General features: G+C 42.1%; 2 protein-coding genes and 1 long non-coding RNA gene across 6 annotated transcripts; 1 reads left to right on the forward strand and 2 right to left on the reverse strand.

Annotated features, from left to right (window-relative positions):
• The first annotated feature begins 443 nt into the window (after nucleotides 1-443).
• acsf2 (acyl-CoA synthetase family member 2) lies at nucleotides 444-27,063 on the forward strand. 4 transcript variants are annotated; one of them, XM_037081210.1, is made up of 17 exons: nucleotides 444-463; nucleotides 1,071-1,307; nucleotides 9,596-9,791; nucleotides 11,848-11,976; nucleotides 12,107-12,160; nucleotides 12,254-12,372; nucleotides 13,646-13,808; nucleotides 14,715-14,810; nucleotides 15,060-15,211; nucleotides 16,140-16,231; nucleotides 16,340-16,416; nucleotides 24,944-25,051; nucleotides 25,261-25,412; nucleotides 25,542-25,683; nucleotides 25,769-25,879; nucleotides 25,975-26,043; nucleotides 26,735-27,063. In XM_037081210.1, the coding sequence occupies exons 1-17, from the start codon at nucleotides 459-461 to the stop codon at nucleotides 26,795-26,797; spliced, it is 1,965 nt and encodes a 654-aa protein (XP_036937105.1). In that variant the 5' UTR covers nucleotides 444-458; the 3' UTR covers nucleotides 26,798-27,063. The 4 variants fall into 4 exon arrangements, with proteins under 4 accessions (XP_036937105.1, XP_036937107.1, XP_036937106.1 ...); XM_037081213.1 differs by lacking the exons at nucleotides 444-463; nucleotides 1,071-1,307; nucleotides 9,596-9,791 and adding an exon at nucleotides 11,368-11,505; XM_037081212.1 differs by lacking the exons at nucleotides 24,944-25,051; nucleotides 25,261-25,412; nucleotides 25,542-25,683; ... (1 more) ...; nucleotides 25,975-26,043; nucleotides 26,735-27,063 and adding exons at nucleotides 20,682-20,955; nucleotides 21,113-21,253.
• On the reverse strand, nucleotides 524-3,284 carry LOC119009712. Its single transcript, XR_005071803.1, has 2 exons — nucleotides 1,613-3,284; nucleotides 524-1,294 (listed from the first exon to the last, which is right to left on the reverse strand). It is a non-coding gene; the product is annotated as an uncharacterized LOC119009712 (long non-coding RNA).
• On the reverse strand, nucleotides 17,097-24,935 carry chad (chondroadherin). The gene is made up of 4 exons (XM_037081214.1): nucleotides 22,596-24,935; nucleotides 20,326-20,489; nucleotides 19,954-20,111; nucleotides 17,097-18,861 (listed from the first exon to the last, which is right to left on the reverse strand). The coding sequence occupies exons 1-3, from the start codon at nucleotides 23,412-23,414 to the stop codon at nucleotides 19,970-19,972; spliced, it is 1,125 nt and encodes a 374-aa protein (XP_036937109.1). The 5' UTR covers nucleotides 23,415-24,935; the 3' UTR covers nucleotides 17,097-18,861; nucleotides 19,954-19,969.
• Nucleotides 27,064-27,496: the final 433 nt, after the last annotated feature.

Raw genomic sequence — 27,496 nt, forward strand, 5'->3', positions numbered from 1 at the left:
AAAACAATCTTTGTTATATCTAGATAACAAAATAAATTAGTTTGTTATCACCTGAAACAACCTTTGTTATATTGAGATAATGAGATCATAAGTCCTTATCACGAGATAACAGTATATTTAAAAAAAAAAAAAAAAAAAAAAAGAAAATGGCCATTCTCTGCTTCCGTAGACTTCAATAACTTTCTATAAACAGTAATAATAATTCAAATAAAAATAATCTTGTTACAATAATTATCGAGAAAGTCATGTCTCTATCTTGAAACAAGTAGAGTAAGAGAGGCATGTAGCTGCACTGGAAATGACAAAAAAAAAAATACGGTTGATTTTAAAACGCTAGAAATAAGAAATAAGTTAATATAAAAGAGGACGTATCTCATTATCTGTATCTGTTCAACCAGCTGAACAGAGTGGAGCAGTACCTCGTCCTGAAACCTGGAAATCAGTTCACAGCGGCTGAGATGAGGTCTGTAGTTACTGCAGGCTTAAGATATTTACATGTTTTGTTCTAGGACAAAACACATCATTACATGTTCCACAATTTAATTATAAAGCTCATAATATGTGTTAAAAACAGCGGTTGCTAACAAATGTCGCGGACATTAAACGTCATCACAGCCAACAGAGACTCACTCATCCGTCTTTACAGGCCGACTTTAGTCACAAACTATTGAACTTTAGCTTCACAATTTGTACGCTGATCACTTTGGAGACAGCTTATACAGTAACTGTGTATTAAGACTCTTAGTGGTGGTGACCTTTAACGTCATGTGACCCTGGTGTGGTCTGCTCATCAACAACAACACAGACACCAGCTGGTGGCTCCAGCTGAATGGCTGAATGATCCAGGCAGAAGTATTTAAATTGTCTTAAGCGTGATTAAAGTGAAGGACAGGAGGGATCTCTGCTCTCTCTGCAGAGTTTCCCTGCAGCCCAGCAGTCCACCAGCAGGACTGTGTGAACAGTGCTGACGGATCAAGGTCCGAGGAAGCAGCAGCAGCAGCAGTCACACAAGCTCTCCGGCAGGCGAGGAGGAATTTCCTGTTCACTGTCACTTTTCACTGTCACTGCAGGTCTGAAGACTTCCACCCACCCCCTTCTCCCTGTGTTCTGACCCGGACCCGACGACAGACAGTCAGCTCTCAACTTTCGGCGCTGAGGGGCGAGGTGGTCTGCAAGCTGCACGCAACGATGATCCCCAAGATCGGCCTGTGCTCCCAGTCCCTGCGGAACAGACGAGTTTTCTCCAGAGCTTTGGCGGTTTTACACGCACCGTGGAGCCGTCAGACCGGATTACCTGCAGCAAGTCGGTGAGTCTCAGTCACACACACAAACACATACATGCATGCACGTACACACATGCATGAACCTCATGAACAAAGAGCATTGTTCAGTCGAGATCACTCTCACGTTTAACTTAAAGGAGCAGATGTTTAATGTGTTATTTATCTTAAACTCTGAAGTTAATTTCCTTCACCAGACATTTACATGTATCAAAAGTGAAACCTTTGCAGCCGCTCGCCTTCTGATCACCTCTCGATAGTGATACAAAGTCTACGCGCCAGCTGCGTATCATCCGGGATCATATGTGTGTCTTGGCAGTAATGATGTTTACCAGTCATATTTTCAGTGTTGCGCAGTCTCCTCTGGGAGTGTTTTTTATTTAGAGACGTGGCTCAGTCGGTCAGTCAGGTGGTTTGTGGTTGTTGTAAAAACATTAAAACCGTAGTAAAATATTGTTGGCGTGAAAACTGCTGATGTTGAACCGTGAACGGAAGAGAGGAAGGAAAGGGGAGGAGACCCCAGCTGCACCAGAGGGGTATTTCTCAGTGCAACACTCGGCTTTATGAAGCATGTATGTAAAACTTCAGCTGCACTGATTGAATTGTGCAGCTGTTCAGATTATTGTGTCCACCCCCCTGCATTGTTGCCACACCTTCAGCAGTGAATGGATTCTCTCTGTTACTAAGTACATTTACTCAAAGTGCTGTAGCCTACTTTTGTACTTACTTGCCTATTTACAATTTCCTCTACTTGACACTTTCACTTCCTTTCCAAGGCAAATACGGTACTTTTTTCTCCACTTCATCAATGTGTGGACACATTTTGTTTTTTGAATTATATTTCCTCGGATTTAAATATTGTAAAACTGCTGACTATCAGATCAAATCATGATCATTCAGTCAAAACACACATGTAAATATGAGTATAATTTACATTAAAGTGTACTTTGAGTGTGACTTTTGAGTTCTTTTAACAAAACTGATTCAGAGTCAGTTTTATGTAACACAGGAACGAAAAAAATGACACATAATGTCATTTATTTCCATTAAAGGAGTACAAAAAATAAATATGACAACAGCAGAATTCAGTGTTAGTAATGAGGTTTACTTGAGTGCATCTTTTTTGGGGGAGTTCTTGCACTTTACTGGAAACTGACTCTCCCAGTCTGAACCACTACTGCATGGATACTGAGCTAACTAGCTAAGGCAGCTACAGTTAGCAGCTACTCTGGTGATTTGCTGGGTATGCATTTGACAGATGGCCAGATCTTGCATAACACACCTCTTTAGATAACTGTTTTAGTCCCATAAAAGTAAAATCACCCATTGTTTGTTTGTCAAAATGACAAGAAAGCATTATAGAGAATGTTCCCTCTCCTTTCCTGTACTTTTACTGAGCAGGGATGTGGGATGAGACAAGCAAAAAAAAGCCTAGAGTTATATTTCAACCAAAGACTTGTAGTCACATGATCCCGCCCGTTTAGTCGGGCCAGGAATGTTGAGGTCTACTGTAGTGGGTCACATCAACATCAGCAGAGAAGGCGGACAGCTGTGGCCGGGGCCCCAGACCCTGAGGGGCCCCTTCAGGCACCATGAAGATTACTTTCTCTCTGTTATGTAATCTTGAGGTCCTGTCCTGAAGAGAGACCATATGTCTTAAACGTTTAAAAATTTCAGTTGATTTTGCTCCTTTTAATGTTCATCTCAACAAATGCATAACATTTCTAATCCCTAAAAATATTGTTCAGTTATTTCTTGGTAGATGGTTCCAGGTGTGTTTTTTTTTTTTTTGTTTTTTTTTTGTTCTTGTTTTCCCATAAAATATTTTTTTGTCACTTCACCTCAGCGTTGCCAAACGCAGAAACACAGGACCATCACTGATAATGTCACAATCATGACAATCATGATCAGAAATCTTGATTTAGCTGGTTCCAAGCAGTAGATGACTACAATACCCAGGAGCCTCAGCTTCCGTTGCCATGGAGACACCAGTCAGAGGCCAAATCAGAGCAAATATCTATCTATCTATCTATCTATCTATCTATATATATATATATATATATATATATATATATATATATATATATATATATATATATATATATATATATATATATATATATATATATATGCCTGTCCTTTTCTCATTTTTACTTGAGTAAAGAAGTTAAATCAATAATTTTACTAATCAGTGTCACATCCTAAGAACTACATTTTTTAATTTTAAGAACTACATTTCCCCCCCCCCCCCCCCCCCCCCCCCCCGTTGTCAGTCAGTTGTTTTACATCACAGTATTACATCACAGGTGACATCACATGTGCACCTGCATTGATCTAAGGTCAAAACATTCTAGAGCCTGATGAAGAGAGTTCCATGTTCCAAACACTGCACCTGCTTTGATCTAAGTTCAAAGACATTCTACTTGATGAAAATTACTATGGGTGCTTCTGAATGTATTAGTCAGTTGTGGTCAGGTTGCAGTAGAGGAAGGACACACGCTGAGAAAGTAGCCTTCGAGTTACAATCACAGTGAGGACACAAGTGACTTACACTTCGCTGAGAAAGTAACCTTCGAGTTACAATCACAGTGAGGACACAGTGACTTACACTTCCTTGAGAAAGTATTTTGCAGCATTTGACCGCAGAGATGTCTGTCTCAACTTCAACACCAATTGATGCAGACATTAACAGCTACAGTTCTCAAGATTCCATACAAGTTGTCCCCCGGGACACCTATGGTTTCTTGCTGTCCCCGGACGATGATGGTCTTGAGCCATGTATCAATAATATCTCTGAGGGAGACACTGAACACTTGGACACTGGTATTGAGCCAAAAGAGACATTTCAGGTGGCGACGAATGACATTCTTGTCAGCGGCTCAACACGTTACCTGGTAATGGACTTTGTTGGCGGGGGATCTTTTACCAAGGTTGCCAAGTGTCTCAATTTAACAACTTTTCATACAGTAGCTGTGAAGATCTACGCACATGATGAAGAAGACTTAATTCAGAGGGCAATGGACAGTCTAGAAGTCATCAGGGCTCTTGATCCAGAGAAACACAGCATAGTAAGATTCCTGGAAAGTTTCAGGTTCAACGGCCTCTCATGTCTGGTCTTTGAGATGCTTGACATGAGTCTTTATGACCTGATTATTGAGAGGGACCTAACCCCATTGAGACTTAATGAAATCCGCCCTGTGATTCAGCAGCTCCTGGTGGCATTTGATGCCCTGAAGGTTATCAACATGATTCATGGAGACTTACAACCTGAAAACGTAATGCTTGTCAATCACAAGTATTACCCTTACAGGGTAAAGCTGGCTGAATTTGATAATGCAGTTCCAGTGAACTTGTTAGAGGTTGGGGATGTATTTCAGGCTAGTGAATACAGGGCTCCAGAGGTCATGTTGGGCCTCCCATTGTCTGAAGCTGTCGATATGTGGGGAGTTGGATGTGTCATGGCAAGTTTGTGCCTTGGTCAGCACCTCTTTCCTGGAGAATGTCCATATCATTTGATGGAAACTATGGTGCAGATGCTGGGTCAGCCAGAGGACCACTTGCTGAATGCTGGAATATACAGCCAGCAGTATTTCAGAAAGGAGGAGGGCTCCAGCAGTCCAGGGTGGAAACTGAGATCCCCAGAGGATTTCGAGGCGGTAACAGGTCAAAAACCTGAGCCCTCTTGGGATTTTTTCGACACGTACATGGATCTGGAGGAAGCAGTCCAAAGCTGCCAACCATGCAAAGACGCTCTTGAGTATGAAGATAGAATGGCATTTTTAAACCTCTTAAGATCATGTCTCCATCTGGATCCTAGCAAGAGAATCACACCAAAGGAAGCCCTGAAACACCCCTTCATCACAATGACTCACCTGGCAAATGAAACAGAGACTCCCTCATATGTAGCTGAGGCCCATCAGTTCATGGCTGTTTGCCCTCCGTATAATCCAGACGAAGCAGGTGTTTCTCTCACCCACACGGAAACTGACATGGAGTCAGACCCTAGATCTTTCAGAACTGATTTACAGAGCGTTTCATCTTCTGCCAGTTTCTGTGACGAAGATTCAGTAGCTGAGAGTTTCAGTGGTTACGATGGCGATATTGAGTCAGAACCGGGCACCATGGGCACCCATCACAGAGGCATTTTCAACAAAACACAAAGAGAAAAGTCTCCTGTCGGTGACACTGGAGACTTGGAGACTGGACCTCACAATGCATACAGCAGTGAGGAAGACAATATTAAGCCAAAAGAGACATTACAGGTGCAGAAGAATGACATCCTTGTCAGCAGCACAACACGTTACCTGGTAATGGACTTAATTGGCGAGGGTCTTTTTGCCAAAGTTGCCAAGTGTCTCAATTTAACAACTTGTCAAACAGTAGCGGTAAAGATCTACACACATAAAGAAGAAGCATTAATTGAGCAGGAGGTGAACACGCTAGAAGTAATCAGGGCACTTAATCCAGAGAAAAACAACATAGTAAGATTCCTGGAAAGTTTCAGGTTCAACGGCCTCTCATGTCTGGTCTTTGAGATGCTTGACAGGAGTCTTTATGACCTGATTATTGAGAGGGACCAAACCCCATTGAGACTTAATGAAATTCGCCCTGTGATTCACCAGCTCCTGGTGGCATTTGATGCCCTGAACGATGTCAGCATGATTCACGCAAACTTACAACCTGAAAACATAATGCTCGTCAATCACAAGGATCAGCCCTACAGGGTGAAGCTAATTGACTTCGGTATGGCGATTCCAGTGAACCTGTTAGAGGACAGGGACACAGTGCATCCTTGTGGCTACAGGGCTCCAGAGGTTCTGTTGGGCCTCCCGTTGACTGAAGCTACTGATATGTGGGGAGTTGGATGTATCATGGCATGTTTGTGCCTTGGTCAGCACCTCTTCCTTGGAGACTGTACATACCATTTGATGGAAACTATGATGCGGATGCTGGGTCAGCCAGAGGACCACTTGCTGAATGCTGGAAAGTTCAGCTGGCAGTATTTCAGAGAGGAGGAGGGCTCCAGCAGTCCAGGGTGGAGACTGAGATCCCCAGAGGATTTCGAGGAGGTAACGGGTCAAAAACCTGAGCCCTCTTGGAGTTTATTCGACATGTTCATGGATTTGGAGGAAGCAGTCCAAAGATGCCAACCAAGCAGAGACACTCTTGAGTATGAAGATACAATGGCATTTTTAAACCTCTTACAATCTTGTCTACATCTGGATCCTAGCAAGAGAATCACACCAAAGGAAGCCTTAAAACACCCCTTCATCACAATGACTCACCTGCTGAATGAAAAAGAGATCCCATCATATGTAACTGAGGCCCATCAGTTCATGACTGTTTGCCCAGCATATTATCCAGATGAAGAAGATGAAGATGGGAATGGATCTGACAATGCATACAACAGGGAGGCAGGCAATTTTCATCAAAGCAGGAAATTTTGGGTACAGAAGAATGATATACTCGTCAGCAACACAACTCGTTACCGGGTAATGGACTTCAATGGAGAGGGAGTTTTTGGCAAAGTTGCCCAGTGTCTCAATTTGTCAACGAATGAAAGGGTAGCTGTAAAAATCCACACACAGAATGAAGAATACGTCATTCAGCAGGAGGTGTGTATGCTAGAAGCAATCAAGTCTCTTGATCCAGAGAAGAACAACATTGTAAGATTCGTGGAAAGTTTCAGGTTCAACGGCCTCTCTTGCCTAGCTTTTGAGATGCTGGACAGGAGCCTATGGGACTTGATGAAGGAGAGCTGGACACCACTGAGACTTAATGAAATTCGGCCTGTGATTCAACAGCTCCTGGTAGCGTTTGATGCCCTGAAAGGTATCGGCGTGATTCACACTGACTTGAAACCTGATAACATAATGCTCGTCAATCACAAGGATCAGCCCTACAGGTTGAAGCTGATTGACTTTGGTCTGGCGACTCCAGTGAACCAGTTGAATACTGGGGACACAGTGCAGCCTTGTGGATACAGGGCTCCAGAGGTCATGTTGGGCCTCCCTTTGACTGAAGCTATTGATATGTGGGGAGTCGGATGTGTCATGGCATTTCTGTGCTTTGGTCAGCACCTCTTCCCTGTAGACTGTCCATATCATTACATGGCAAGTGTGGTGCAGATGCTGGGTCAGCCAGAGGACCACTTGCTGAGTGCTGGAATAAAAAGCTGCAAGTATTTCAGCAAAGAAGAGTTCTCCACCAGTCCAGGGTGGAGAATGAAATCACCAGAGGAATACGAGAGGTCAACAGGTCACACACCCCAGCTTTATTCCAATTTCTTCGACAAATACAAGAATTTGGAGTTTGCATTACAGATGTGCCATCCGAGCAGAGGCAGTCTTGAGTTTACAGATTTGATTGCATTTTTAAGTCTTCTCAAATCATGTCTTGATCTGGATCCTAGCAAGAGAATCACACCAAAGGAAGCCCTAAAACACCCCTTCATCACTATGCCTCACCTGGTGAATGTAAAAGAGACTCACGCTTATGCATGCGAGGCCCATCAGTTCATGGCTGTTTGCCACACGCATCATTCAGATTAAGCATGCGATTCCCTCACCTACACTAAAACTGACACGGAGCTCAGAATTACCAGCTTTTTGACTTAAATGATGGACTTGACACTGAAATGGCAACTGCCATTTGACCAGTTAGTATTGACGGCGACAGGATGTGAGAAAAGCAGATTCTGTTTCAGGTGACCTGCTCTAACAGGCCCGCAGACACTCTTACTGCACACTTCAAATGCCAGAAAACAAATGTGATATCTGAACGTATGTCTTTGACATTCAGTAGGACAGCTTAGTGGCTCAGTGGTTAGCACTGTCGCCGAACAAATGCCATGCTGCTCTGGGTTTTCTCCGGGTGCTCCGGTTTCTCCCACATCAAATATGAAAAAAATGAATGTCTTAAACATTCAGTAGGGCAACATGGTGGCTCAGTGGTTAGCACTGTCACCTCACAAGGTCCGAGGGCCTTTTGGCGTGATAATTCAAAGACATTTAAATGTCTTTGACATGAGCCACTAAGCTGCCCTTAATGTCAAAAACATACGTTCTGGCATTAAGCTGAAACAGAATCTGCTTTTCTCACGTCCTGTTGCCTGAATGTCTTTGAATGTCAAAGAGGAACAACTGGGTTTACTCTGTGTGCTCCATTTTCTCTTAAAAAACAACTTCAATATAATACAGTAATAAAATAAGTTCAATAAAAGATGTTAATAAAAATTCAAACATACGGTTTTTGTTGCAAATGCTTGTAATCTTAATTATGGAATATAACATTTACATTTAAGTCAGTTCCAAAGCTTTGCAGTAAACAAAAGTAGCTGAAATAATTAATTACTTGATTGGAGGACTAAGGTGCAACATGCACAGCACAGATGTGAACATAATGAGGCTAGCTCGGCATAATTAGCTGTCATTGGACTAGCTGGCTAGCTATACAACTTAACAGTAAACTTGTTTATGATTGGTAGTGTTGCCTTCAGCCTCAGAAACCTCAGAAAATCTACTTTTGTTGTTTACATTTTACTTGTGCCCAATTTCTGAAATGTTCTTATGCTACTGTGTTTTTATACGTTCACAAAGCCAAAAAAATGTTATAGAGAAAATCAGGATATAAATTATGATGTGCTGAAACCAAAATAAATTGAAATTAAAGAGAAAGGTAGATTTTTAAAAAAGAGAACAATTCAGCTTGCATTTGTAACTGCATTAACACAAGTCACTTCAGCCCTGTATTAGACGTCACAGAGCAAATTTGTTTTAACTTTCAGTAGTTTGCATTTCTTTTTGCATCATAAAGGTACAAATGTTTGCAGTCCTGTTTCACCCTTATCTCCAACACAGTAACACATGTCTCTGCATGGTTGCATTACGTGAAACGTGACATGATCTATAGGTCAATTAGTTCAGCAAACAATTAGTTGATAACAGAGTTGCGACAGTCATTCCCCTGAGCAGCATCGGATGATGAGTCTTTGCAAAGGATTTAAAGGGAAACACCAAGGTCGGAACGGTTTCAACCGGGAGGCTGTTTCAGAGTTTGAATATCAAGGCAGAACTGCGAGCGGAGGTAAACAGAGTCACAATGACCAATGGATGAAATGTCAATAAGAAAATGATGAAAATAGTTTAATCTGTGACACGTGAGGGACCTACAACTCAAAGTGGTAGTACACCAATTCATATTGGTAGTTATTTACTATTCAAACCTCCCATCTGAACACACATATTCAGAACTGTGTTTGATAAGCTTTGTGCCCACAGTTGAAAAAATGTCTTCTAACTCCCCTTTCCCTGCAGTGGCATTCACGTGGACTCTCCGCCCACCATCCCGACTCTCACCACCAGCTATGCCCACGGCACGTCTTCCACAACGTTACTCCACTCTACAGTGGGAGAGACCCTGCAGAGGGTTGTGGAGCGCTTTCCTGACAGAGAGGCCATGGCCTTTCTAGAACAAGGAGTTCGCAAGACCTTTGCACAGTTTCAGGAGGATGTGAGTATCATGTATTGTGTCCAATGAATGTGCCTAACACCAACTGATAATAAAAAAAAAAAAAGAGAGACCTCAACGGACAATTTTAAGACAAAAGTACATGTTAACATGCACAAGACCTCACCATCTATATTAAGAAGATCAGAGTTCTTCCTGCACAAGAAACTTTCAGGTTGGACATTGCAAAGACTAAAAGTAAAAATAGAAATTGCTTCCTTTTTTATTAATGGCCCCAAATCTTAAAGCTTAACATGGAAGTCTGCAGAGGAAAATTCCAGTAATTTTCGACCTATATTATACCTCTGAATGTAGGTCACAATAACTTTTTCACTACTCGTGTCCAAAAAAAGTAAACACATAAAAGAGCCTCCTGGGTTAACTGCACAGGTATCTACTTACATGGCAACCAGACAGTTTGCCACCATCCACATATAAGAATAAGACTTCTTTTTTAAAAAATTCCTTTGAGGTTTTGATATTGTCCATTTCTGGGTGCCTTGAAGCAAAATGTTATGTTACAACAAGGTGCAGTTGTACATACTATTGCGTACAGTCTACATACAATTGGGACATGCTACTTCATCATGACAGCGCGCCTTGAACTTAGAACTCTTGTTCCTGTATCTGTTGCAGCCTTGACACAGGAAATAATAGTACAACAAACATTGCACTTACATCAATCTGCATCTTCAGCTGTGTTGTGCTTTCTCAGCTCTCATTATAGTCATGTGACATATGATATGTGACGTATCTTTCGCTGTGTGTATCTGCATGCTGGCGTGCATAAAAAAAATGTGACTGGAAATAGCAGGACATCCTGATATTTTTGACATATGAAATGTTTTTTCTGGTATACTAAATAATACACATATTGCTTTACAACCCATCTAAAGTGAAGGAATGGACTACTTCTTGAAACCACCTGCACTACCTGTTCCGCAATGTAAACTCCAAACCTGTAATTTTTTTTTTTCGCACCTGGACTCACTCAAGGATTTGAGAAGGAAGAAGCTGTAAACCAACCTTAAACCTAACTTCACTCACTGCAACACTCTCCTCCCCTGTGTCTGTGAAAACCAAACAAGTCATTCTTTGGACAAATTAATGATTAACGGATTACAAGAGATCCCAATGAGTGACAGTGCACACATACATTAATGTGTTCTAGTCAAGTTAGAGGGTTGCTTTCAATCAACACACTTGCATGGAAAAACTGTCACTGAAGCTGTGAGGACAAAAAAAAACTTGGTAAAGAAGTCCACGTCACTCCCTGAGGAAATGATTGTTTTTTGGCTGGTACAGGATACACATTTAATATGGATACTCATTTGTCAGACCCAAAGCTGGAAGTAACACATTTACCCCTGTGACTGTATTTTAGAGTAATTGTTTTGAATTATCACTCCTGTTCTACATGTTAATTTACATCCATGTGCAAGAGAACAGGCTTGTCTGTTCAACTTACTACAAATATTCTGCAATGTTATGTTTAATTGCAGACTTATAGAGGGTAGTACAAACAGTCACTGTAGCTTTAAATGAAACCCTTTTCACTTTCTTTATTCGTAGTAGCAGGGAAAACACAGCTGTCACCAATTACAGTACCCACATGTGTTCCTTTTTAAGAGTGACTTGCATGTTCAGTCCTGCTTTCTCTGTAAACTTTCACCCAGTAACCTGAAGAAACAATTCACGTGGAATCCAGAAACTCCAGGTGAGATCACAGGTTGGTGTCGTTAACCCGACACAGAGGCTATCTGCACACTATACTGAGATAAAAGATAAAACTCTGTAACTGATAATTCCATGATGAGCTCACCTGAGATCTGTGCGCACTGAGAAATACTGGGTTAAAGTTGACCTAGTGTGGGATCGATATCACTATAAAATACTGACTTAATTTTATCCAGAGAACCACCCAACAGAAGGATTTTACATTCAAGCTCTCGCTGGTCAACACCTCCCTGCTTGTGTTCTTAAAGTTAGAAATTGTGTCTTCTTCGCCTCCATTCAACACAAACCTGATAAATCTTTCCCGTCTCTGTGATGTGTGCAGGTAGACAAAGCTTCAGCCGGGCTTCTGGCACTCGGACTGACGAAAGGAGACAGGCTCGGCATGTGGGGACCCAACACTTACGAATGGATCCTGTTCCAGTTTGCCACAGCCAAAGCTGGTATTATACTTGTGAGTCTAACCTGCGTTGTGCTTAAAAATTGTGATGAGCATGTTTCAATATTGTAACATTGTATAGACTAAATGAGTCATTATTATTTATTTGTTTTAATGATCTTATCATGGTTTTACTACTCTACAGGTTTCTGTGAATCCAGCGTACCAACTGCAGGAGGCCGAGTATGCGTTGCGAAAGGTGGGTGACATTCACATACCTGTTTTTTTACTGTTGTGGCCACACAGAAGGCTGCATGACATAAAGGTTAATCATCTGCTTCTGTTTTCACAGGTGGGATGTAAGGCCATAGTCTGCCATTCGCAGTTTAAGACTCAGAGGTACTGCGACATGCTGAGACAGATTTGTCCAGAGATCGAGTCGTCCAGCCCAGGAGGCATCAAGAGTGCCAGGTACTGCTGCGTCACCTGTGATGTTATGATCATAACTTTATGTTATAAAGCACTGCAGAACACGTGGAAATGTTGTAAAATATCCTATTTATTCATAGTTTAAAGTGTGACAGAGGAGGCAAAAGTTTACATCCAGCTTTCACTTTCCCTTAAGATCCAGGGCTCGTTAGTTAGTTGAACGGTTGCATTGCAGACGTAAGCAACTAAAGTAAGGATGAAGTAAACTAAAGGCACCGCTGACTCCCTTAACTGCAAAATAGTTGAGTTTATGTGATAAATGTAAAACAATATGGATACATTCAAAGACGAGTGTTCTGGGACGGAATAAAAGAATAAATGAATCGTTAGAAGATGTCACTCTTGCCATATAATAGTTCGTCTAACCATAAGGACTACTTAAAGTTAATTTTCAGTCAAACGGCAAATGTATGATTTGTTGTTATTATTATATTGTTTCCAGTAACTAGCGATCTCTTTTTCTTTTTTTTGCCAGAAAAGACAGGTCATCATATTTTTATGGACCTCTTCACCAGATTTCCTGAATTAATCGGTGCAATTTCCTCCCATATCTGTTGTTTGTTTCTGTTTGCTGTTATTTGCAGATTAAATTTACTTTACAATATATGCTCTCTTTAATTATATTCTTCCTTCCTCATGTGCAATCTCTTTTTCCTCATATCAATTCCAGAATTACCAGTTCTGTTATCTTTCCTTTGCCCAAAAAACAAACAAACAACACTCTCCATGGAGGCTTTAGAACAAAATGCAGGAAATGCCTCAATAATTTCTTCTCAACTAATGTTTTACAGGATTCTCTGCATAAATCCCTCAGTTAAAGAGAAATAAAGCCCTATGTGACCTTTCTTCAAAGGCAGAATATGTGTTTCAAAGTGAATTTAACGCAAAAGATTCACACAGATTAACTTCATCTACTGATCATGACGACTCGTATGAAATGAATTGAGTTAACCAAGAATCACTGCTGCTGTGAATGCGAGTGTGACCGTCTGGGCCTTAAATAGCTTTTCTTCCTCTCCATTCATGGTATGTGAAAAATGTCTTGGGTTTGTGCTGCTGGGGGAAATTGAACTCTCTTGACATGCAGAGAAAGATTCGCTGAGTTTGATTCACAGGACACATGCACTGAAGGGAAACTCTACTACTCTACTTTAACATAAAGAGACAAAGCGGTGTGATGTTACAGTGAAACTTAAAGCTCCTTGGATACAAAGCATGACCCAGACTTGTTTAACGTGTTTTGTTTCCCCCTCAGACTGCCAGACCTCCGCTCTGTGATAGTTCTGGATAGTCGCCAACCAGGAATGTTCCATTTTGATGACGTGATGCAGGCAGGCAGCAGCCAGTACGTCCAGCAGCTTCACGATCTGCAGAAGAAACTCTCCTTTGACGACCCAATAAACATCCAGTTCACTTCGGTAATCATTGCTTATTTAGCTTCTGACCTTAATGGTTAGGATTACCTGAAGGTTTAACCCTCAGCTAAGACATGTTTGTCATTTGAGTGTCGGGGTGTGGCCGGCGTTTTCTTCCGTTCTGACTGGATGTCCTGGTTTTCCCCCTCCTGAGGAAACAGCTGAGAACATCTGTGTACTGGAGTACAGCTCCTAATCTGAAGAGTGAACAGTTTAACCTTCACATTATGGTACATGAAGAGACAGTTTTGGGTGTTTTTATTCAAGAACAATGCCAAAATAACAGCAAAGTTCAATCAGTCATAATTCTCAAAAAGTTGGACAAACCCCATCCCATCCATTTTTTTAAAATTTATGAATAACTGAACTTTTTGAGGACGCATCTTTCACCTTAAATCACCTGTTACCAATGAACCTGTTCACCTTTGGAAAGTGCCAAACTTCAAGCGGAGCTGAAAAGATATTAAAGTTATATAACTGACAGAAACTTAATCAGAAACTCTTTTGATAATCAGTTACCCAGATAGCACATGTACTGTACGTCTTGCAGATGTTGGCTCAACAAACAGAAGGCGTAGTGAAGGCCGCGTATGTTTATTTGGAGGGTGTTGTCGATACGGAACAAATGGTGACGTCTCTGTCTTCCCAGTTAGTGAGCACGCAGCCTCCCTGTGTCTTTCCAATATAACTTGCGCCGATGTCTGTCATTTGTCATTTTTCAAGCAAACATGCTAAACACTCAGTTACAAAGACTGAACATCTGTTTATAACATCACTGTCTGTTGGCTTCACTGTGTTTAGAGAGCAGTAACAGAAGCCTGTCAGTGTAACCTTCACACACTGAATCTGAATTGTCTTTCTAAATAAAGTAATTTGTTTTTTAATGTTTATTTATTTGTTTTTTACCAGGGCACGACGGGGGCTCCAAAGGGTGCTACCTTGTCTCATTTCAACATCGTCAACAATGCCTACACTGTAGGCAAAAGAGTGGGATTCATCTGGAGGGTGAGCGTCAACCTGCATGAACAATTACGATTAGTTTTTGTGAGAGATTTTAAAGATTTGTGCTTGTGACTGAGAGCCACAGAGATGAACACACTGTGTATTTTATAATAAGGATCCATGTATGTTTGTCTCTGTTGTACCCACACTTGAACTGAATCTGTCTTAAATTAATACATGTTCAGCTTTCATTCGATAACTGATTCACACTCTACAGTTTTGACCATTTAATCTCCTGATTTGGTCCAACAGCCCCACACCCGTGTGTGTCTACCTGTGCCGCTGTACCACTGCTTCGGATCTGTGGGTGGTGGGATGTGTATGGCCGTGCACGGCATCTCCCTGGTGTTTCCCTCTGCGGGGTACGACGGAAAGGCCAACCTGGCAGCTATGGAGAGTCAAAGGTAATATCACTAACCTCGGACCGGTCCATAGATCTGGTGTGTTTCTTTTTAGATATTACCAGGCTTTATGAAGTGATCCTGACACCATCTTTTACCATCATTTACCAAAGAGGTAAGTTGCTGGAAAAGCTCAGAAATTCACCTTGAAAAATACTTGGAAAGTGTGTGAATCTGACAGTGGAAAAGGTCCAGTAACCCTGGATTTGTGAGAAATGTGCTCAGAACTCTCTGTACCCTGTAATACCCTGGAACAAAGGATTAAGTGTGCAAAGAATGTACAGTAATTACTGTTAATTCTGGAGCAGTATTGTGCCACGGGGGTTTAAGCTGTGCTGACCGTGTGGTTTTCACACATCTCACACATCCTCAGCTTACATGTTGGAATAATTCAACTGCAAAGTGCAAACAAAAAGCAGAGTAAGAAGGAAAAATGCACATAAATGAATGAGAATTATTATTGTGGTTGGATAGAAATCCATTTCCTGCATCTGCAGCTTCTATCAGTTTCTTAAAATGATGCAAAGGACATGAACTATTGTGACACATCTGGCAGACTGTGAGAATGTCAGGTTGAGCTTTGTGTGCTGATTCATGGTAAATCTGCAGAGTCTGTTAAGCATTAGTGTCACATCCTGTAACACTTCCTGAGTGGGATCAAATATCACATGGTGCTCTGGTGGTCGGGGTCAAGAAGTAACTCATCTGCTTTTCACTATTCAGTCTTATTCAGTCCCTTCAAGTGGTCACATGATATACAAGACGCAAAGTCTGCAGTCTTTTATTTCTTTACAAAACAACATACTATTTTTTTTTTTAATACAACCCCCCTTTAGGATTAAATAAAATACATTAGACAAATGCAAACTTGTTTGCAGGTTTATGTTGTCTGTGAAGACGCTCTGTTGACTGCTTAACTTTTCCCTCACAGGTGCACGTTCGTCTACGGCACCCCCACCATGTATGTTGATATGATCAACCAACCGGACCTGGCTAAATATGACCTGTCATCAGTTCATACAGGTGACTATTTCAATGACTTGATGCCTTTTTCCCCCCTGCGTCTCCTGGATTAGAGGTGGTTTCACAGGTTGCATGATCCTCTGTTTTGTTTTCTCGTGCTGTTGTTAGGCATCATGGCCGGTTCTCCTTGTCCTCCAGAAGTTGTGAAGCAGGTCATTTCCGTGATGGGCATCAAGGGAATCACAGTGAGTGGATCTTACAAATATACAAACCAACTGATCAAAACTCTGCTTCAGTTTGAGTGATTCAAGGGTGCGATTCAGGTTCCACACACTAGGGGGAGACAGATCCTGAGAGAATAAGACGGATAGATTCAGAGTAGGAACATCAGTTCTTCCTGACCGCTCTCCTAAAGGGACTCTTTCCTGTGATTGGTTAAGTGACTTATTTTGTGGATATTTCATATTATATTCAATAACAGTCCATAACAACTGATAAACTGTACAATTAGCCCAAATATTAAACAAAATACATTTTTATAAAACTTCAAATATTGAAGCAGAGATACGTTTTTCTGATATTTTTAGGGCCTTTTTTTTTTTACATTTTTCTGTCAGTTATATACATTTCTCTTTTAACACTCATTCATATTCATTCAATAATTGGCTGACCGTTGTTCTATTAGCTCTTTGGTTGTCTGAACTTCTTGCTCTTTACAATCAACAACTGTTTAATAAATGGTTTATACTATAAATTTGTAATTTATAAAAAAAAAAAAGTGTCACTTGGCGATTGAGAGAGTGGAGGCTCTGTATCTTGTGTCTATAGTTAAAGTTACATCTCAGTGATACTTAAGCCTTGAAAATAACAATTTCAATTAGTAAAGTAAACTAAATTTTAAACAAAAGCAGAAGTCTTCATTGTGTAAAATGTTTATTGGATGTGAGCTTTTGTTAACACTTCCAAAAGTCCAGGAAATATAGAGATATTGAATAAACATAAGAGATACATAAAGTCAACAAGTCAGTGACGCTTATAGCTGGTGTGCAAGAAACGGTTCTTCCAGTTGAAGTGTTAAAATAATAAGTACGGTACAAATAATTTGTATTTAGTAAAAGACGCAATGACTTTTTATAACATATTCAAATCTCCTTGAATTCCTTTTTTGTGTACATTCTTAGCAAAAATGAGCTAAATCCAGTTTTATAGATCTTTTGTGACGTTAAAATAACTTCATACAGGGAAAATGGCACCAAAAGACAAATACAACTTGGACATTGTTTGCATTAATCCGCCTGTTAATCTCACCCACATCGTCAAAGTCTCATCGTCTCTCGAATCTCTCGGATAAACAGGTCTTCAGTCGCCGTGTCCTTCTCGTCTTCACTTTAACTTTCTTGGATGTTTTCACAAAATAGAAAACAGGGTAAAGAGTGTATTTGTCTGACTGAGCGACTGCTGGAGGATTTTTATTTCTAGTAGTTAAACAACCAGAATAAAGGAGCGTCATATATTTTAGACGCTTCATTTCTGCTTTGTTCATGGATTGTGACACCAGGATGATGCTGCTGCTGTGCTGAGATTTTTAGCTTCTTTCGGCTTGTTTGGCATGTTTTTGTTAAGTTTCTCTCATTAGCCTTGTTTCCAGTTGTGGCAGGCACTCAGTGAAACATTCAGCAGCTAAAGAACCAGGTATTTCATTCAGGAGTTAGTTGAACCGATGCAGAGCTAAAAGGAGAGTGAATATTGAAACACAGCTCCAAATGAATGATCAAGCTGCTCCGTGTCTGCTGGATGTCTGAAGAGGAAACTGTTGTGTTTTACGTTGGTCTCACTGCCCCCATGTGGACTAAAAATACATTGCTCTAGCTTTCATAGTTGGACATTTTGGGAGGAATGAGTATTTGCTTTCTCATCAAGAGTTAGATGAGAATATTGTTACCAGATTAGCCGGTTATTGGAAACAGATACAGGAAACAACAATAACCACCTCTGAGCTACAACCCAACAACCTACAGACTGGAAATGGTTCTGTTACCACTTTCACTAACCTGGCTGTGATGGAGGTGTTCATAGGCAGATCGTGTTTCCTCTCGACAGCTCCAGGCTTGCTGTTTCCAGTATTTATGCTATGCTAAGCTAAGCTAAGACATGAGGTTGGCATCAGTCTTCTCTTCTTACTGTGTGCCGCAAAGCAAATAGGCATATTTCCCAAAATGTTGAACATTTCTATTTAAGCTCATCTGATTTGACTTCACGTTATTTTAATGCTAAACAACACAGTGGAACTTTTTTGTATTTCTTTTTCCGTATCCTGTTCTCTAAGGTACTGAATGCAGCAGAAAAAGACGACACATGTACCCTTTAATGCTTTTTTTTTTTTTTTTTAGCCTTGCATTTAGTCAAATGCATCCTTTGTTTTGGTGTTTACCTGAACATTTCCACTTCATACGTAAGTCTTCATCTTTGATATAAATGAATGAAAATGAAAGGTCTGTAAAGCTCTTTGTGTGTTCGTGTGTGTGTGAGAGAAACAGACAGAGAGCATGTGTATCTACATTTTGTCTGTGTTTACACTAGTGACAACATTTGGCAGACGAATAGATGGACAGTCTTGAAGTAGAACGAGTTAGCATTGCTTTCGTTGCATGTGCAGCCGGTCACCGGGACAGGCTCCTCCTCGGCGTCTCCTGCGGAAAAGACACAAAATCGGCAGCCAAATTAAACAGTCTGCCGTCCAGCCAGAGACCCCATGACCTGGACTCAGTGTACTGGACCCCAGGGCCAACATGGAAAAGTTCAGACGGGGACGCAGGGAAGGACCTAAGAGTTCTTGCGGTCAGAAAGAGAGAAGTGAAAAACAAAATCATGCAAAGCCAGCTCTTCAACCAATCCAAAACCAACTTAAACCTCGTGTGGTGAAGCCTGAATTTAGTGTTGCATTGTACAGAAATCCAGCTGAAAACCCCTTAAATGAGACCATCAGAGGAGGGCTGTGATTTTAGGCCTAAATAGAGGTCATAATGAGGAACAAAGCTACACCTCAGGTATTTGCAAAGGTAGTGATCAGTGAGGGTGGACTTGAAAACATTTAATTATACAATTAAAGGGCGAGGGTTCAAAAAGGTCACGTGTCTCCAGTTAAAAAATGCTCAGGTGTTACTGATTTGACTTTAGGATGATAACTTTAAAGCAGACTTAGACCGGATCTGGTTCACTCGGTTCACTCTTGACTGACATGTGGCCCTGCTATGACCTGCTTGTGGCGAAGATCTGTGAAACAGGAGCGGACCATCATTCCATGCGGTACGTGGTACCGGATGAACATGCCTGTTGAGGACCAGAACTGGGCCACAACAGTTTTACTATCTGGGAAGTCAGAAATAGGCAGTGCAGTAACAGAATCTTGCAGTGCCTAGTTTGAGAGGTTAGTTTCTCAGTCTGAAGGAGATTGACCAACAAGCAGAGCTGCCGAACGTGTAACTAATCATATCTGGACTGGCGACGCTCCTCTGTCATCGCGTCAAAGCTGCCCAAGCTCAAATGAACCACGAGCTCTCAGATTCGTCTGGTTCTGCAGTATAAATCTTATCTAACTCGCATGGAGGAAGAGAACAGGCAGAGTTCCCAAATATCAATCTAATACTTGATCCTCATGATTTCATTGTACATTTTATTCTTTGATCAGTTGATGTCTGTTTCTTGCGATTTCTCTAGAAAAATGATCGTATTCGGGATTGTTTGTTTCTTGTCATGCCCTCGGCTCGTTCGGTGCCGGATACCTGTACAGCTGCGTGTTCAGTGACGAGTGCCCTTTTTGGTTCTCTTTTGTTTCGCCCGGCAGCCACTGAAGGCGGTGCTGTCCCTGACTTGTTTTCCTTTCTGCTGAGGTGGAGAAGCACACACTGCATCCGGGGGATTGCGGGTGGAGTCCATCCACCTGCGGGCAGAAACCAAAAGATAAGGAGCAGTCAGAGAGTTTGTGCTGGCTACTTGGTCAGAGGGTTGGATTGTAGACAAAGAGAGTATGGCTGCAAGAAGAAAAATCTCAGTTTCACTCTGTTTTTGTGAGGACTACGTGCAACTGCTACTGGATGGATTGCAATAGAGTTTGGTATATGCATTGATCCTCTGAGGAACGATGTTAAACATACCTGCGCAGTGGAGCGAGCTGGCATGTGCAGCTCCATGGGTTGTTGGAGAGGGTGAGGTTGGTGATGGTGCTGAAATCAAATCCTTTGGGAAGCGACTTCAGCCTGTTGTTGTCCAGGTGCAGCGACTTGACCGCCGTCACGCCAGTAAAAGCACCATCACTGAACTGGAAAAAGGTGAAAGCCAAATATTAGTTTTGTTTTTTGGGGGTAAATCTGGGGGCTGCATTTATTTAGCACCTTTATCCAAAGCGCCTTAGATTTTTTTCATCTCATTATTCACACACATACCAGTGGCAGTCAGCTACCATGCACAATGCTGGCCTCGCCACCTCTCACAACCATCCTTGTGTCTACAGGAGAAGGCAGACAGATGGACAGCGAGGGTATCCCGCCAGTGTTCCTCTGTCATGAAAGCCTCCTCTCATCCTCCCTTTTGCACCAACACTTATGTAAACACCGACAGTCGCTGCCCTTCTTCTCACCGCCTCTGCTTCATATGCATCTGCGAGGGCGCTAAAAGCTTCAGAGAGGTGCTAGATGAACCCGTCAACATCATGTCAAGTTGTGTCTCCTTCAGGAGGAAGAGGAGGGCGGCTGGGAGAGGAGCCTGGCTTTGAAGGGCCGTGTTATGTGAGTGTGGAGAAGATGAAGCCGTTTGGAAATTTCCACTGTAGAGCAACAAGTAGCCGGGGGTATTTAGAGGCAATGGAAGATGGATGGCTTCCAGCATGGCTGAGGTGTTTTCACTCTTTCTGTCGTCTCCCTCTTTGGGCCACTCCTTTGCCAGGATGGCTCGCAAAGGGTCCAATTGTCCATTCAACCGGGGCGATGGCAAGCTAAAAATACTCCTCTTCATGCACTGTGGAACACCCTGCCTCTTGTTTACCTGTCTCCTAACCCCTCCTGACCTGTTTACAAGACCCTCCATGTGAGTAGAAAACCCACCTTTCTGAAAATAACACTTGTGTAATAATTAGACTCAGACATGCTTGGCTGAGGTCCAGCAAACAAAAACACTCTAAAAATACCCGAATTTGGCAGGAAAATAGTTAAATCTCCCCGGCCTCTCTGGCCGTCTCCTGCTGCTTCCACCTGGCTCTCACACAGTCGCAGCGTGAGAAGGTTGTTATTTTACAGTTTCCCCCTCTGGGATGCCTCCATACTGCGGCACAGGTACGCTCAAATATTGGATTAACCCTAAGTATGAAGCAAATGTGCACTGAGGAATGTCTGAAAAGTAGCGTGGTGCAGCATAGAGCTCGTACTGTACACACTCACACTGGAGCAGTGTGAGATCTACATGAAGAGAAGGATGACTTACAGACTGATGTGAAAACATCTGTCTCATGTCTGACATCCGAACATCACTCCTTATATTCTGTTTATGAAGACTGAAGTCCTGGATTAGAGTTACAAGCCAGACCTTCATGTTTATGTATTTATTAGTCACGTAAAATAAGGATACAACTAACGATCATATTCACATGTACCTGTCTGTTTATTATTCTCATGATTAGTCTATAGAAAATAGGAGAAAATGCTCATCAAGTTAAATTAGTTGATTAGTTAATTCTTGTGAATTAATTCTGTTTTGCTGCATTTGAATATGCTGCTCGTTTTAGTACATGTGCGTCATGAAGAATAATACACTGCAGTGAGACAGACGGGGGCGAAGCAGGAACACTCAAACTGTAGATTCAGCCACAAAATGTATGTAAATGGTGGCTGGTTATGTAATGAGTGTTGGCTGTGGACGAGGGGGCGAGGCCAGTCATGTAAGTAGGCTGATGAAATATAGTCAAGTCAGACCAAAACAAATAAACAAATATGAAGACAGACACACAGTTCAGTGCAGAGCCCTTTTTTAAACACGTCATTCTGTCCTTTTTAATTAATTACACCACTTGCATTTGATTCTTTTGGCAGATATTTCTTGAAACTTTTTGTTTACTGTATTCCTGCTGTTTCTTTATCTTTTCCTTGTTAAACACTTAATTGCAGTGCTCCTTTTCTTACTTTGTAGCTGTTTTTCATGCACTGAAAGCTGAACTCTTGACTCGCCACTACTTTTGCAAAATAACATACTATAACATCCTTTTGTAGAGTAAGAACAGAAACATTCAGCATAGCTGAGCCGTTACGAAACAGTGATGTATTGCACTTTTTTACTAGTGAAATCAGTTAATCGTTCCGTCCTGCTTGTCTACATTTTAGATGTTGAATATTTAAAATCATGCTCAGTCTGTTGAGTGAAAACAACAAACACTGACCTTCTCCAGACCCATGTTGTCCAGGTATAGTTTTTCCATGTATCGCCCGAAGCTCTGGAAGGCGTTTTCAGGGATGGTCCTCATGGGGTTCTTCCCCAGCGTGAGTTCCTCCACCACTCTTAGTTTGCTCATGGCCGCGCTGGGGTAGGTGGACATCTTGTTCCTGTCCAGGTGGAGGATAGCGAGGTTCTCCACATCGTCCAGAGAGCCCGGATGCAGGGTCGTCAGCTCGTTCCCGCTCATGTGCAGCCAACGCAAGTCTTTGGTGCCCTGGAAGGTCCCCGGGCGCAGCTCCCGCAGCTTGTTGTTGTTGAGCTGCAGAATAAAGAGGTTGATCATGGGGGAGAAGATGCCTTTGGTCAGGTCGCTGATCTTGTTCTCATCTAGGTAGAGATAGGTGAGCTCGGTGAGGTCCTCGAAGGCGCCAGGCTTGATGCTGCTGATCTCATTGTTGGACAGGTAGAGGTAGATGAGCTTCTTCAGGCCCTTGAAGGCCTGGGATCCGATCTCTCGGAGCTGGCAGTGCTGCATGTGCAGAGAGATCAGCCCTTTGCTCTCACTGAAGGCGCCTGTGGGGATGCTACCCAGGTTGTTCCTCTGCAGGTTCAGCAGGCGGGTGACTTCTGACACCTGGGGGATCTTCTTCAGCCCGACGCTGTCGCAGATGACGTGCTGCAGGTCACCGTGGCAGTGGCACAGGCTGGGGCACTGAGTCGGGGCTCCCTGCACCGCGGGGCCCAGGACCAGGAGGCAGGTCCCCAGCAACAACCATCTCACGCAGCGCATGCTGAAGCAGAAAAATCCAGTCAAAAGTCTCATAGAGAAGAACTCAAGAGGAAGAGAAGAACAAGAAAGTCAAGAGGTTGAGCTGAAGTGTGTTTGTGTGTTGAGAGAGAAAGAGAGAGAGAGAAGGAGCGAAAAAAGGTGAGTGACTGAGCAAAGGTGGGCCGAGACATTCACTTTGAGAGGAGGATGGCCAGTCAACAGAACACACAGCTCTATTTATAACATTTACTTGGGGGGAAAAAAACGAGGAGGGCTTGCCAGGGTGTTAGAGCGAGAGGTTTGCAAGAGGAAGTCAAGTGTCTGTGAGAATTTAACCCTAAATGAGCAGGAAGACGACGCAGTGGGAGAACTCAGCCGCTCTGCTGCTTTGAACACAAACCGAGGGCTGATGTTGTGACAGTCGACTCGCAGCTGGACGTGCAAACAAATCATAAGCAAAAAAGCTGCTTGTTCTGTCCTATTAGATGTCTGACAGGTGAACGTTTAACAACGTGGCATGAGGCGAGGTTCGATCCATGCGCGCTCCCAGACGTCTCTATTGTTTTTCAGTCTGCGGTGGCAGGAAAAGGAGCCACTCCTGCATGTGCAGCTGTTTTATAACCTATAATAGTCTCCAGATGGCTGGCACGAAGCGAGATGCTGTTTCAAGTCAGAACAATCATAACAAAGATACCTACAAAGGAAAGTTTGAGATACCACTTTACATTCCTGCGTGCATACTTTCCATAGAAATGGAGTGTGGTCTTATGTAATGGTCCTGTACAGTTAAATTAGAGTTGGTATTGTAATTGTGGCTCTCGGGTTTCTTAAGTTAGCACAAGAACAAAGGTTTGTTTGTGGTGTTCGTTACACCTGCTTTTAATAATAAAGGGAGAGTCTAGAAAAGGTGCAGCAGCACTTTGTTGACTGGCTCGGGTCAGTGGATGGTTTGGCTTCAGATGGATGGATCCACCCAGGTTACCTGGAATCTAGAGTTTACTTAACAAATCTGACATTTTATTGGGAATATCATCTCCTCCCTGATTTTTCCAGGTGAAGTTCTCACTCACAGGTTCTGTTTGTCCAAAGTCTCTCTCCTGCTGATTGCATTTGCACCTTTGTGCACCACAGTATATTCAATTTGTCTCTTTTCTCCTCAAGTTTTCTTATTTCTATCAGATATTTTTATGACCTCGACTCAAGCCAAACATAAAATGTGAATCAAAGTGAGTCTATAAAAAATATAATGAGTTGCAGAGTTGTGGAGGACAAATAGAAAGTCACTCAGAACAGAAATACAGAAACTTTTAGTAAATACACTCACTTTGGAGCTGAAATTATTTTTAGTTGATGGTGAGAAGTTTAATCATCAGATTAACTTGTCTGTGATAAGCATTTTCCCATTTGCAGAGTTTACAGAGCATCATGTTGTCTGCCTAAAATATTCACACACTTAATATGATGATGGGAAAGGTTTCTTTTTTTCTTTTTGCTGCAGCTTGTTCTCCGGGTGAATCCATGCTTTCTCTGCCCATCCTCCATCTTTCTCTCTGTTCTTAACATGCTGTTCATGTAATCCACAGATTGGATACGGAACCACAGAGAACAGCCCTGTGACCTTCTGCGCTAATCCGGGAGACAACTTGGAGAGGAAGTCGGAGACAGTGGGCTTCATCATGGACCACTTGGAGGTACCTCAATACGTGCTGTTCAGTAAAACATAAAGACGATGACAATAGAGGTTTAAAATACTTTGTAAATGCTTAATAAATACTGTGTAGTTTGTCTTCAAACATTATATCATGAAGTTACTTGTCAGATGTTCAAACTACATGATATAATTATGTATATATAATATGCTAATTGAAAGGTTTACAAATCTGAATAAACTGCTCCACAGGCTAAGATAGTGAACCCTAGCACAGGACAGCTGCTTCCTCTGGGGGAGATGGGGGAGATTATGATCCGAGGCTACTGTGTGATGCTGGGGTACTGGGCGGATCCGGACAAAACAAACGAGTGCATCACTGAAAGCGGCTGGTACAAAACTGGGTGAGTGGAGGCCGAACTTTTAACACAACACAGCAGAACAGAAAAACATCATGAAGTATACTTAATAAAAAAAAAGATTTAGACAACCACAGGAAAATATTTAAATGCTGCCGTTCATGTTTCCCGCAGAGACATCGGCAGCATGGACGCGTACGGCTACTGCAAGATCGATGGCAGGATTAAAGACATGATCATCAGAGGAGGAGAGAACATTTACCCAGCTGAGATCGAACAGTTCCTCCACACACACCCCAAAATCAAGGAGGCACAGGTGAGCGATAAGAGAGCTTATAGGAACCATTTTCTGTATTTTCATCTGTGGAGAAAATGAGGACCGATGTGTTTCTATTGGTCAGGTGGTCGGAGTTCAGGATGCTCGTATGGGTGAAGAGGTCTGCGCCTGCATCAAGCTGGTGGACGGACAGGAGTGCACTGCAGAAGAAATCAAAGCTTACTGCAAGGGCCAGGTGAGGCACAGCTCACTTTAAGTGGTCAATAGTGAGCTGGAATCATTTGTTCCTGTGATCGTCTCTGCTCAACTGCCTTCTCCTGCTCATTCCAGATTTCTCACTTCAAGATCCCTCGTTACGTACTTTTTGTCACCAGCTACCCGCTCACCATCACTGGAAAGGTAATTTCTCAAATCCAAAGCTCACATATTCCTATAAAAGTGTAAATGACAGACAATTAAGGTTTATTTTACTGTGTTTATGAAGTCGACATGCATCCAGACTAAAGCAGATCAGTCAGTGATACATTATATAAGATTTTGTTGCAAGACAATAAATCTTCACTGTACAACATCATCACAAACCAGCTTTTACAAGATTTAGACACATCAGTTGTTTGTGTTGCACTCTGCAGCCCACTCTCTTATATAACTTGGTATTGAATTCCTAAATTCGTCCCCTCTGGTTCTTGTGTTTCCCTCATGTTATAACGACTGTAGACATGGCGCTGTGTTTGAACAGGCCTGCCCTGAATGCCCTCAGACAGGAGGGAAAGGGAGCTATTAGTTTGTCTGCACGCACAGAAGGGCGGCGGACCTCACCTCAAAGCAGCGTATCAGATAAAACCAGCCCCTTGATCTGACACTGCTTCAGTTCATTTAACTTTATTTTTACCAGAATAATCCACCCAGTATTAACAGTTCCAGCGAGTCCTGGGTACAAACTGGACTCATTTCAGTGCCTGTAGAATGGCTGATTCTTCCATTCACAGTGTTTATTGTCTTGTTGTTGAGCCCACACATCACTGATAAGATCAACATTTTTTACTGGAGAATAAACTTTCAGAAACATGTTTTTGTTCCTTTTTCTCAGATCCAAAAGCACAAACTACGCATTGAGGCTGAGAAGCTGCTGGGACTGGAGAAGGGAAAATGAGACGGCTTCTCACTTTGTGCACAAAGAGAATTCAGACTGTATATCATGCATCAGAAATGCTGACTGGCAGTTCACATCCACCATCGGAACATCTTAAAAACGTCTTAAGAAATGCTAACAGATGGATGAAGATGTGTAGCCTCCTGTAACCAAATGTTAAAGGGCTCAGTGCAGTCATGTTATGTATTCTTGTTACCGTCAACAAATCAAACCAAAATGAATTAATAAAACAATATATATATATATTATTATCCAAAAACACTAAACAGTGTTGCACCATTTTTTTTCTTTATGATTATCAACAAAATAAAAGATTTAATCAGGATATATTCCAAATTGTAATTTTAGATTCCTGTTTAAAGAAAAGCTACTTTTTACTACTCCTGCAAGTAGAACAGTCCATAGTAACGACCTAGCAACGGAGATGATTTCTAGTCCTTGTTGAGTTAGCCAGCCAATTGAAGCCAACTCTGATGCTTTCGAGAGATGGTGAGAACTTCTTCCTCTTGTCCTGCAGTCGTGTCTCGCTTGAACTATTAGCTACAGTGTCCTTCACGACTACTGGAGGTACTGCTCTGTTGGTCTGTATCTGTAAGCTGTAAGACTGAAGACTCCGTCCGTATCCAACTTTGATCCTAAATGAGCCTTTAGTGCAACATTATAGTGATTCGGTCTCTAATGTAATTTATTCTGACTCAG

Source organism: Acanthopagrus latus, chromosome 20, assembly GCF_904848185.1.
Source record: "Acanthopagrus latus isolate v.2019 chromosome 20, fAcaLat1.1, whole genome shotgun sequence".
NCBI lineage: Eukaryota > Metazoa > Chordata > Actinopteri > Spariformes > Sparidae > Acanthopagrus > Acanthopagrus latus.